This window comes from Mastomys coucha, unplaced genomic scaffold, assembly GCF_008632895.1.
Source record: "Mastomys coucha isolate ucsf_1 unplaced genomic scaffold, UCSF_Mcou_1 pScaffold11, whole genome shotgun sequence".
Lineage (NCBI taxonomy): Eukaryota > Metazoa > Chordata > Mammalia > Rodentia > Muridae > Mastomys > Mastomys coucha.
In genome coordinates this window covers 32,129,631-32,142,190 of record NW_022196893.1, presented here as the reverse complement: position 1 = coordinate 32,142,190, position 12,560 = coordinate 32,129,631, and the positions used below count along the sequence as shown (strand labels likewise).

Sequence of the window (12,560 nt, the reverse complement as noted above, 5' to 3'; positions counted from 1 at the left end):
CCATCCCAGCCTCCCATCCCATCCCAGCCTCCCATCCCATCCCAGCCTCCCATCCCAGCCTCAGAGTGCTTCCTGAGCACGGACAACACTCTGCCATCTTAAAAATCAGCAATACAGAGACAAGCTCCGCGTTCCGCTGGCGAGCACTCTGCACAGGGTACCCCTCAGGCCTACCTCAGGCCTACTTCAGGGGTTCCCTGTCAGTTGGCAAAAGAAGTTGGTACAGCTAGGATTTGGGTGTGATTTCAACAGGACACTTACTTATGCCTTGTTTTTTTTGCTGTAGCTATTACCCTCCCTAATCTCCAACAAGTTCTTAAATCAGGGCTAAGTAAGAGCTCACCAGAGCTTCGAAAGGTGGGAAAGCTCAATGTTTAGTATCAATTATGTATTAATACTGCTCAAAGCATACAACCTGGTCGTTTTTGAGAGCTCCGGAAATCTGAGCATGGAGGAGTCATGCCCGCAGTGAGAACAGCCTGAGGCTCACCGTCCTCCCAAGCAGTGCTCACACCCTCACACCCCCGAACGCCCTGTTCCACAGCAGCCCTCCAGTTTTCTCCATCTGCCTCTTCACCCAGCACAACACCTGCTTCCTGGCCCCCCTCGGAAGCCCGGTCACGGAGGCTGGCCCAGATCTCTACTTCTCTCTCACTCTGGCTTGGAATCAGTGAAACCAAACATGAGGTCCCTTTGGTAACTCAAGAGCCATGCAGTTCTCAAGCATGAACTTTCTCAGACAACAATGGCTGTGTCACAAGGTCGGAAGGCTGGACGTGCCTGGGTGCCTTCAACTACTTCCTCGATGCCTACAAATGCCCAACAACAAGAAAATGTGGCCCACAAGCCTTGTGGCAGGAGTCACTGGCCATGAGCTCCCTTTCCACTCTCCAGTCTGCTGGGAAATGAGACCGCACAGTGGCTCTGTGCTTCTTTCCATGAACCCCACTTGAAGTCACCCCTGTTTAGTACAGACTTGGAGAAAACTAAGCCCTGGAGAGACGCACATCCAAGATGCAGTGACATCGGAGTTTGTGACTTTACCTGACAGAAAAGAGTTAAGAGTACAGCTAAGTAAGGCTGTTGAAAATTATATAAACGGCAAAGGAATCACATATAATTAAAAGCATTATAAAGCCAGGCATGGCAGCACGTGCTTGGAATCCAGCTCTTGAGAAACTGAAGCAGCAAGATTACCAATTCAAGGCCAGCCTGGGCTACAGCGAATTCTAGGCCAGCCTGGGCTACGTAGAAAGATCCTTTCTGTAGGGGGTGGTTGGGGATAAAGGCTGGAGAGACGGTTCCTTGGGTAGGAGCACTTGTTGCTCTTGCCAAAGACTTGGGTTCTGTTGCCAGCACCCATGTAGTGGCTCATAACCACCTGTAACTCCAGTTCTAGGGAATTCAATGCCTTCTTCTGGCCTCTGTGGTAACTGTACATACATGGAGCACCCACATACATGTAAGGAAAACACTCTCCCACATAAATATTTTTCAAAAAAAAAATCATCCACAGAAGCATGAGGCAGAAAAGCAAAATTGGAGAGGAAGATCTGAGGGGAAAACCAGAGCCTGAAAGATGTGATTTCTGGCTCTGAAGCAGGAACAACAGAGGGAGGGAACTACAAGCCAAGCAAGCGGGCAGGGCTTAGTCTGTGTGACTCCCTAACTACCAAGGCAGCGAAGTGAACACCTTCCCACCTTAAGGGTAACAGCCACAGGCTCCATTACCTCAGGCGCTGTAACCTGGCAGCAGGGTTAGAGTCAAGGAGGCGGCCTCTCTGTGTTGACAGACTATGGCGGCTCTGCCACTGAGTTGATTACCTACAGCTCTGAAGGAAGTCAAAGAGCAGCCTCAGCAAGTGAGCCCACAGCCTTCCCTCCCACCCCCACCCCGCTGAGCGCCCCAGCAGAGGAGGATGCCTGCTGCCCCCCCTCTCCTGCTGTCTCTCTCTCTCTCTCTCTCTCTCTCTCTCTCTCTCTCTCTCTCTCACACACACACACACACACACACACACACATCGCCCCCTCCCGCATGTGCTGGGGGGTGAAGGAGTACAGACTGTACTGCAATGAGGTGAGGGGGCAAACTTCCATCTGGAACTGGAGGGTTTTGTTCAGTAGCATTGAGCAAACGCTATCACCAGCTGGACTGCCGTGACCTTCAGGAATGGGTCGGCTCAGCAAAGATGAACTGTGCTCTGCGTGCCAAAGCTACTGAACACTAGACACCAACTCCAGGAACTGTTGTCCTGGGGGTTTGTTTCAGGTCCACAAGACACAGGTGTGAGGTTCCTCCTCCACTGGACTCCTCAGTCCCTTCCACACACCAGGGTTTGACATTCTCCCTTGGCTCATTTGTGTAGCAGTTAGACTCCCGGCCCAGGGTGGCGGGGATTAACTGTAAATGTGTTTTTACATTGATCTATGTGTTTTGCCTGCCTGCGTGTGTGTGTGTGTGTGTGTGTGTGTGTGTGTGTGTGTGTGTGTGTAACACATGGGTGTCTGGTTTCAGAAGAGGGTATCAGAGGCCCTGGATGGAGTTATGGGTGCTGGGAATTGAACTTGGGTCCTCTACAACAGCACCTAGTGCTTTTTGTTGTTTGTTTTTTCAAGACGGGGTTTCTCTGTATAGTCCTATCCTGGAACTCACTCTGTAGACCAGGCTGGCCTCGAACTCAGAAATCCACCTATCTCTGCCCACTAAGTGCTGGGATTAAAGGCGTGCACCACCATGCCCTGCTCTTTTTTGTTTGTTTGTTTTTTTAAGATTTATTTTATGCATATGAGTACAAACCGTAGCTGTACAGATAGTTGTGAGCCTCCATCTGGTTGTTGGGAATTGACTTTTTTTAGGACCTCTGCCCACTCTGGTCAGCCTCACTCATTCCAGTAGACCCTGCTTGCTCAGTCCCCGCTTGCTCCGGCCCAAAGGTTTATTTATTATTATAAATAAGTACACTGTAGTTGTCTTCAGACACATCAGAAGAGGATATCAGATCTCATTACAGGTGGTTGCTGGGGTCTGAACTCAGGACCTTTGGAAAAGCAGTTGGTGCTCTTACCCACTGAGCCATCTCACCAGCCCCAGCAAATAGTGTTCTTAACCACTGATCCACCTTCCTTAGTATTATACCACCATGAGTTCCTGCGTGCATGGGTTCATGTCTGTGTCTGGGGGTGGGGGTGATGGTATATGGGCATGTGTGGGCTGTGGTGCACCTGTGGAGGTCAGAGGACAACTGTGGAGTCTGTTCCTTCCACCTTCACATGGGTCCCATGGCTCAAACTCGAATGGTCAGGCTTGTACAGAAGTGCTCACCCTGTTGACCCATCTCTTGGCCTTGAACTATTCATCCTCGGGCTTCTATCTTCCCAGGTGTGGGGTCACAGCCATTTACTCTTGTGCCCAGCTCCAGGGTTCGGGTTTGGTTTTCGGAAGATTTTTGCTATGTGTGCCAGGGCTGGTGCATATAAAGCCAGGCTCCTTTCCTTCCCTCAATACTCCTTCCGCACTCCCGGTCAGTCGGTCCGTTGGTTGGTGGGTCGTCGGTCCAGGAGGCCCTTCCCTCCTGCTGTCTTCACACTGCCACTTCCTTACTCAGATCCTAAGGTGTCCAACCTCCTGGGCTTCTCTTCCAGCACTTCCTTCTGGGCAGTTCTTCAGGTGCTGACCAGGGGACCTGTGAGGCTGTAAGACCTTCCAGCCCAGAGCGGGGGCTTCCCCTAAAGCTGCCTTCTTGCCTTCCTCCATTAGTGTCCTCCCTTTAAAGAGCCCAGCAGCTCCTGAAATTTCAGCAATACCTCCAGAGAGCTTGCAAAGTGGATGATGCAGGCCTCATTGACTCAGCTTAAGAGACTGGGAGTAGATCAGTCACAGAGTGCCTCAGTCACAGAGTGCCTCAGTCACAGAGTGAGGCCGGGTTCAACCCTTAGCGTTGTAACTAAAGAAGAAAAGGTGACCATGAGACGAATGGGAAAGGCCTAGCATTGTGCCTGGCACACAGAAAGCAGGCAGTGCAAGCAAATAAAGGTGAGTATGGGGTAAATGCAGAAAGGAGCCTGTGTGGTCCACAAGGGGTGAAGACATGGGGCCCATGGCAGGTGTGCCATCAGGGAGCCTGAGTGTCCAATTCTGCTAGAGCTTCGGGAAGCCAGCCTGGAAGGTCAGGAAGGGGAGGGAAAGCTCCTGCAGCTCACTAACCTGAGCAAAGGCACAGTGTGGGCCAATGACCCCCTGCAGAGCCTCTCGTGCAAACCCTGCCTAGGAGACCAAGAGTTCCTAAAGGAGGGGCACTCCCACCTCCCACCCACGAGCCAAGCACTGGCAGGACACCAGGCAGAGTTAGACAGGACCATCTGCCTCTTCCCGGGCTTCTGGAACTTCCTGCTAAGGAGACAACAGGGCATCAAGACAAATACACTTACACACACTCTCTCTGCTAGGAAGGAAAGCAAAGAGATTCCTACGGATGTCTCTGACTCAGGGGTGGAGGTCAGGAGACACAAGTGAGTCATGAGGAGGAAGAGTGTCCCAGAAAGAGGACAAATCCCGAGCTGTGAAGGAGCTTGTCATACCAAAGCAAGCCAGCGCTGAGGACACGGTCAGAGAGTGGAAGCAAGCCAGCGCTGAGGACACAGTCAGAGAGTGGAGGCTTCCGGGGAGATTGGGCTAAGCCTTGGCCATGTCAAACTTTGCTAAGCCACGGCAGAGTTTGGCTTTTATTCTAAATTGCTTAAGAGGCCATTGGCAGGTTTTGAGATAAGACACTACATGATGTGGCCTGCATTTCTAAACTGCTCTGACTGCCGGATGGAGGGCAGCTGTGGACAGCTGGCCCCAGGAAAACAGTCTGGAGTCAGGATGTGCAGCTGTGGTGCTCTGACCTCTGCTTCCAACAACTCACACGGTCCACCTGCTCTGCAAGGCCCAGTCCCTCAGGCGGGCACAGGAGGTGACCGCCCATCGGCTAACTGTCCCCTCAAGCCTCTCCCACTCCCCTCTTACCCCTCATTCTCCTCCCTCCTTAAATCTCAAGTTCCAGTATCTGATGCCTGACTTCACGGGCCCTCTCCCGTCTCTTCTCTCTGCCCACTCCATCACCCACAAAGATGTCTTAGCTCACTCTAGAGAACAGACTTACTATGTGTGCAGACACAAAGGGATCAATTCTACAGGCCACCAACAGAACCCAAGCGTTACTATGTACTTGATACATCCTGCACACATTCTGCAGGTTATAGACAGATCTCCTCACACACGCCCCAGCCTGATCAGGAACCATCTTCTGTCTCTTGAGCCCTCTCTCCTGTCTCACTTCCCCCCAACCCCACCAGTGACACCAGCTTCTTCGACAGGGGCCACAGTGTCTTCCTATGTTACAAACCCAGAACACACCTTACATTGCCCCGTGGATCCTGTGGCTGCACCATACTGTCCTTCCAGAACGTGTTTCACACCTGCCACAGGACGTCTGAACATCCTGTTCTATTTCTAAGTTCTTCGACCTCCTCTTTCCTTCAGCTAATGTTCTCTCTTCAGACCTTTGCCCAAATTTTCTTCTTTGAAAACTCTCCCATGGTCTGAGTCACACACGCTCTCACAGGACTGTCTAGGGCGCTGCCAGAGCACCTGAGTAAAAATGACACATTTCCTTTGTGCAGACTTTTTTTGAGAAGGGTCTCATGATGTAGTCTATGCTGACCTCAAACACACAATCCTCCTGCCTCAGGCTCCTAGTACTAGATCTACAGTGTTTTGAGTGGTTGACTAAGAATGTTCACTTTGAGGAGCAGGGAAGGCAGTGTTTGTTCTGGCATGAAGACCTGAATCCAGACTCCCAGGACCTGTGTCAAAGGCCAGCATTGGGGGGTGAGGGAAGGCAGGGACATCACCACAGGCAGATCCCAAGGGCTGACGGCCAGCTGATGTTCAGTTTAAGAACGTGAATGAATAAATAAGGTGGATACCAGATATCAAACTCTGGCCACCACATGAGTACGAGGGTATATGTGCATGTAGGCTCTCTCGAGAGCGCGCGCGCGCGCGCACACACACACACACACACACACACACAGACAATTCTTACTTCAGGCTGGAGTATGGTGGCTCAGTGGTAGAGCCTTTGCCTAACAAGAAGAAGGCAGTCAGTCCATCCCCAGAACCACTAAGGGCAAAAACAAACAAACAAACAAAAACCTCTAATTCTCCTTTTCTACCAGCTGGAAGAGGCAAGAGTATGGCCTATTTTTGCTCACTGCCTCCCAAACAGAGGTTGACTATAACATAAAATGTCGTAAGATCAGATGTGGAAAGGTTTTCCAAAATCTTAGATCTATTTTTGGGACTGGCAAGCAAAGGCTGTTTGCTGGGCAGAGGGGCGGGGTGTGTCATGCCCACTTCACCACACGCAGGAAGTTCCCCACGCCTCCTCCCAGAACCCACTCCTGATGTCAACAGCCATTTGCTTCCAAGATCCACCACCCTTCCTGCATCAGTACTAGTCTCTGTCTCAGTTCCCTTCCCGTCTTCAAACCCTCTTTGCAGGGCAGTAACCACACCTGATCGGGTTTCACAAGAAAGCCGGTGTGAGAATTCAAAAAGCTACTACTCACTGGATATCACACAATAAACTGTGTTTCACAGAGTCCTTAAAGCAGCCTTGTGAAGTAAACCGCACACATATTTCCATTTTAATAGATAAAGCCGAGGTTCCAAGAGTCAGGTAGCTTGCTTGCACAGATCGCGAAGCCTATGAGAAGCAGATTGAAAACTGAACCCACCGACCCTTCACACCTAGTCCAGTGCTTTCCTAACATCGCCGCCCCTGAGTTCTAGTATCAGCTACTTAAGGCTGGTGCTGTCGGCGCTATTGACACCTCCTGGCTCCCCTGGTCCATGTGCATCCCTACCCAGAACTTGTCAGCTGTCTGGGCTTGGTGGAGGGATCCACAAAGCCGGCCACATTCTCAGGGCTGGTCCCAGCCTCCCAGTCTTTGCAAGGTTTCCTCTGAGCCACTGAGGATCCAGAGTCAAAACACAAAGACCCGCTCAAGGTCCCTGGATTCCCTCTCGTCCACCTACAGCATAACGAGGCAAGGCCAGAAGCCGGCTTCTGCAGCTAACTGGGACCCGCGGACAGAGGTCACCGGTCCGGGACACCCGGCAGCAGGCGACGCAGGGGATGCTGCAGTGCCCGCGGCTCCGGGCTCGGCCCAAGGTCACCCTCCCCGGCCACCCAGAGCGCCCCCTGGCGTCCCACGCGGGCCTCCCCCCTGCCCTCCGGGACACGCCTGGAACCCGGCTGGGGCAGAACCCGGGCGGTGGGCAGAGGACCGAGGCTGAGCCGGGGAGGAGCGGGAGGCGGGGCCCACCTGATAGCTGAGGACGCCGTCCGGCTCGTTGCTCCCGGCGGGCATGGCCGGGCGGAGCCTGATCTCGCCGGTGGGTTCCAGGTTGAGCTGCAGCAGTCCCCGCCCTGTGGTCCTGTGTGAGCCGATCGCACGCGCGGCGACCCCTACCCTGGATCCAACGACCGGTCAACCATCAACCGGCGCCACCTTCAGAGCCATCAGCCCGCGAGGCGCCCGCAGCAGCCAATCAGAGGGCGCCCCGAGCAGCCAATCAGCACGCGGAGCACGGGAGGACGCTGTCCGGCGGTACCCTGGGCTACCAGGAAGAAGGGAGGAGGGCGCCAGAGAGCCAACCCCTCCCCGGGCCGGTTGCCTTAGAAACCGCCTCCCTCCCTTAGGGGTCCTCTGAGCTCCAAGGTCCTACTTACTGCTTGCTAGGAACTGAAAAATCCTGCCTCTGTTTGCAGCTGCACCTGACTCCTGGGAAAGTGTCGGGTTTGCCTATTCTGATTTTATTCCTCGGAAGATGGGTTTTAAATAAAGAGAAAATTTCCCTCCGAAACAAAGATGGCAGGGGGAAGTAATGAAGAGAGAGCCTTCTAAAATTACTTTTTAACCCTTGAGTTAGTGGCCAGATTGAAGAGCGTTGAAGAGCAGCAGACAGACTGAGACTCGGGTCTCCCCAGTCTAAGATTGACAGTGGGGGTTGGGCTGAGGATGATTTCAACTTGTCCAAAAGACATACTGTAAGGCAAATTATTGTTTAACAGCAGAACTAACCAATCTGAGGCGAGGTTGAAAAGTGACGAGTAAGGCATTCAACTTGATCTGAGCTTAAAGGGAAACAGTAGTGAGTTAACCATCCGTGGCTGACAGAAAGAAAGGGGCCTTTGTCCTATATCTCCTGAGAGGGAAGGTGAGTCCAGGTTATCGTGGGGGAAAGGGATCGTTGAAATCAATCTCATTCTCTGCCAAAACTGCAGAAAGGAACATGACCATGGAACATGTCAAAGTTCAACCCTTATGGTGGTGCAGGCTCATCTAGCACCCCGGAGGCTGTGGCAGGATAGCAGCAAGCCCAAGCCTGCCTAGACTTCGGGGTAAGGCCTTATCTCAAAAAAAAAAAAAAAAAAAAAAAAAGCTCCACATCTCATCAGTATCCACTGTAATCAAAGCAACTGAGTTTCTGGACCTGGGGAGATAACTCCGTCTAAAAAGTTCTTACCATATAAGTGTGAGGAGTGGAGTTCAATCCTCAGTGCCTAGGAAACGCTGGGTCTGGGGCAAAAGCTCGTAATCTCAGTGCTGGGGAAGGTAGAGACGACAGTAGAGTCCCTGGAGCTTGCCAGCCAGCCAGTCTTAACTAATCCATGATGAGCTGCAGATTTGGTGAGAGATTCTGTTTCATAAATAAGGCAGAGAGTGCTGGAGAGACGGCTCGGCAGCTAAGAGAACTTGTTGCTGTTCTACAGGGCCTGGGCTGGCTTCTGGATCCTACATGGAGGCTCACAACCATCCCTAATGCCAGTCCCTAGGGAGTCTGCCCATCTCTTCTGGCCTCCTCGGGTGCAAGAAATGAATGTAGCACACAGAGCACCAATGCACATTTAAAAAAAAAATAAGTGGACAGCTATTGAGGACGATGTCTGCCATCAAACTCTGGCCTCCACATGTGTGCTTATACATGAGTACACAGAGCAATGTGTAAAACACGTACATGTGCACATACACACACATGCATGCACACACATCTTTTTTTTTTTTTTTTTTTTAAGATTTAAGTGGGCTGGAGAGATGGCTCAGTGGTTAAGAGCACTGACTGCTCTTCCAGAGGTACTCAGTTCAATTCCCAGCAACCACATGGTGGCTCACAACTATCTGTAATGGGATCTGATGCCCTCTTCTGGTATGTCTGAAGAGAGCAATGGTGTACTCATATACATTAAATAAATAAATCTTAAAAAAAAAAAAAAAGATTTAAGCATGTGATTACTCTATAGCTGTCTTCAGACACACCAGAAGAGGGCATCAGATCCCATTACAGATGGTTGTGAGCCACCATGTGGTTGCGGAGAATTGAACTCAGGACCTCAGGAAGAGCAGTTGGTGCTCTTAACCACTGAGCCATCTCTCCAGCCCTCACGTCATCATTTTTGATCATCTGTAAAAGGAACCTTGCCCATTTATCATCTCACAACTATGTGCTTTTTTCCTATGTCTTTGTACACCACATAGCCTCAGAGGTTGCTAGGCATCTAGAAAATTGCAAATATATGTACATTTATTTCAATCTATTTATAAATGTATTGAGGGCCAATGAAATGGCTCAGCAGGTGACACCACTTGTCACCAAGTCTTATTATCTGAGTTTGATCCCCAGGACCTACAAGATATAAAAAGAAAACCAACTCTTACAAGTTTGCCTCAGACCTCCACATGCACAGCACGGTGTGTGTGTACACACACATCTGCCAAGGTGAAGAGAGCAAACATCTCAGGTCTGGGACAAAGGTTTGAGAGTGGTGACATGCAGAGTAGCCACAGTTGGGCCAACACAGAAAATAATATTGAAAAGAGCAGTTGAAATAAATGTTACACTTAGAAGATGCTCTTGCAGGGCTGGAGAGGTGGCTGGGGGATTAAGAGCTCACGACCATCTGTAATGGGATTCGATGCCCTCTTCTGGTGTGTCTGAAGACAGTGACTGTGTACTTACATACAAAAAAATAAATCTAAAGAAAAAAGAAAAAACATTGGGCATGGTATGGTGAAGCTTAAAAAACAAAAGAAGATGCTCTTGTCAAACCTCAGAGAGCTGGTGTCTTAGTTAGGGTTTCACTGCTGTGAACAGACACCATGCCCAGGACAACATTTAACTGGGGCAAGCTTGCAGGTTCAGAGATTCAGTCCATTATCATCAAGGTGGGAGAATGACAGCATCCAGGCAGGTATGGTGCAGGAGGAGCTGAGAGTTCTACATGTTCATCTGAAGGCTGCTAGCAGAATACTGACTTCTAGGCAGATAGAATGAGGGTCTTAAGCCCACACCCACAATGACACACCTACTCCAACAGGGCCACACCTAACAGTGCCACTCCCTGGGCTGAGCACAGACAAACCACCACAGCTGGATAATGGGTTCAGACTTAACTTTCCTTGTATAAAAATAATCGTCATCATCATCGTCATTATCATCATGCCATTAAAGGCTTTAGGGAGCCATCCCTCCAGGCACCAGGACCTAGTGAAATAAATGTGCCATTTTATCGAAGTAGTCATAGCATCTCTGTTATTTCTCTGTCTCACTAATGAGAAAATTGAGTCACAGAGAAACTAAGCAATGTCTGGGTCAGGCAGTCACTAAGCGGGGATTCAATCATCATTTGTTAATTAAAATGGCTTTACTTGGGGCTCTGTATCCTGTGTGTTGGGTGCTGGGAAACAGCAATGAGAAAAGCTTTCCCCTTCGAGACTCAGAGCTTAGTGAGGAGACAGGAATCAAGTAGACTGACAAGATCACTGTAAGCTGTGACAACTACTGTGAAGGCTGTAATGAAAGAACACGGTTACAGGAGAGAGGGCACTCTGTGGAGCCGATGACAGCCAGAAGGGACCAGCGAGTCAACGTGAGCCTGTCTGGTTCAGGAGTTACCAGAAGATGGGGTGGATTACAGGACAAACCCAAGACAGAGTGTTCATTAGACTGGGCCTGGCTAAAGGTGGTGGCTAAAGGGAGGATGTGCCCAAATGCCTAACTGCCCCCACAAGACAGGTCTCAGCCACCCACAGTGAGAGAGGGCAGGGAAAGTGATTTCCAGGAGTCCGCCTGGGTCTGATTTCCCTTTACCTGTAATGAGGCAGGACCTGTGGCCCTTGAGGGTCAAGAGCCCCATCTTCTGGCCGGTTATGGGAATTACAAGGGTAAGTAGGCCAGAAGCAGAGTCTGGTAAGGCAAGCTCCTCTCTTAGGGCTCATTCGGTCATTCCTTCCCAAGCTGGGCTGGCTGGCTTGATGCCAGGCATCAGTCCTCTAGCCCAAAATGCTCCCTACTAGTGTGAAAAAGTGCAATCGAGTGACTGAACCCGGTGAGCATACGGGCCCTGGGAGAGCAGGGAAAAGTGTTCAACCCCTGTGTGGCCTGCAATGGGCCTGGGAGGAGAGCAAAGTGGACAGGAAAATGCAAAACGCACACGAGAGACAGAAGCCGTACAGGCACACCAAAGTTTCAGGACCATGGGGACAACCTCACCCAATCCTGGCCACGACTCTGTGAGGTAGACTCTCATCCCATTTCACAGATGAGAAACTGAAACTTAGCAGTGTCAGTCGTCGTCCCAAGTCACCCACCCAGAACGGCAAGTCACAGAGACACTTGGGCTGAGGTCAGCAGTAGCTGACCCCGGAGGCCCCACGCGCGCATGCGCACTTCCATCCTTCCCTGGGGACGTCTGGGAGCTTCCTTGGCTTCTATAGGCCTCACCTCTTTGGTCTTCCAGAGCTTGCCTCTGCTCCTCTCGTTCTTTAGGGTTGGTGATTCTTACAGTCCAGGAGGAGGAAGCAGATCTAAACTCCGGGATACACAACAAACCTCTTAAGTCTCTTTCCAGGTAAATATACAAAGCCCAGAAATTTGCATAGTGTAAACAGACGCAGCCAGGGACAGAGTGGTTCTGAAGAGACTCTGGAAGGTTAGGCCATCAGTGTGTAAACATTGTAAAGTAAACTTCACACAAATTAAGATGGCCACCTCATCACTCAGTGATACAATCCTAAAGGCTGACAGTTGTTCATGTTTTATCCTCAACCAAAAAGTCTTTATGTGTGTGAGTGTGTGTGCATGTGTGTGGAGTGTGTGAGTATGAACTCGTGTGTATATGTGAGTGTGTATCTCTGTGCATGTGTATGATCGTGAATGTCTGTACATGTGTGATGTGAATGTGTATGCATGTGAGTGTGAATGTGTGTGAGTGTGAATGTGAGAAAAAAATGACAAAATGCAAGAAACAAAACATCTGAGAAAATGTTCTATAATTGCAATCAATTTTTTCATCAAAGGCTTCTTATTTTGTCCATCAGTTTGCGTCTCTGTTCCTATCCTTGGCATCCAGCCAGGGGCTCCTTGCTCCCTACACTGGGCTCTCCAGCCAGGGGCTCCTTGCTCCCCACACTGGGCATCCAACCAGGGGCTCCTTGCTCCCCACACTGGG

At 50.6% G+C, this 12,560-nt stretch overlaps 1 protein-coding gene across 2 annotated transcripts in view; it reads right to left on the bottom strand.

The window, feature by feature from the left end:
* The window catches only part of Slc4a8 (solute carrier family 4 member 8), a 69,365-nt gene extending 61,749 nt beyond the window's left edge, over positions 1-7,616 (bottom strand). For both annotated transcript variants that reach the window (XM_031356090.1, XM_031356097.1), the window contains exon 1: positions 7,375-7,616. In XM_031356090.1, coding sequence (XP_031211950.1) covers positions 7,375-7,419 — 45 coding nt within the window. In that variant the 5' untranslated portion in view covers positions 7,420-7,616. The remainder of the gene's footprint in view (positions 1-7,374) is intronic.
* Positions 7,617-12,560: the final 4,944 nt, after the last annotated feature.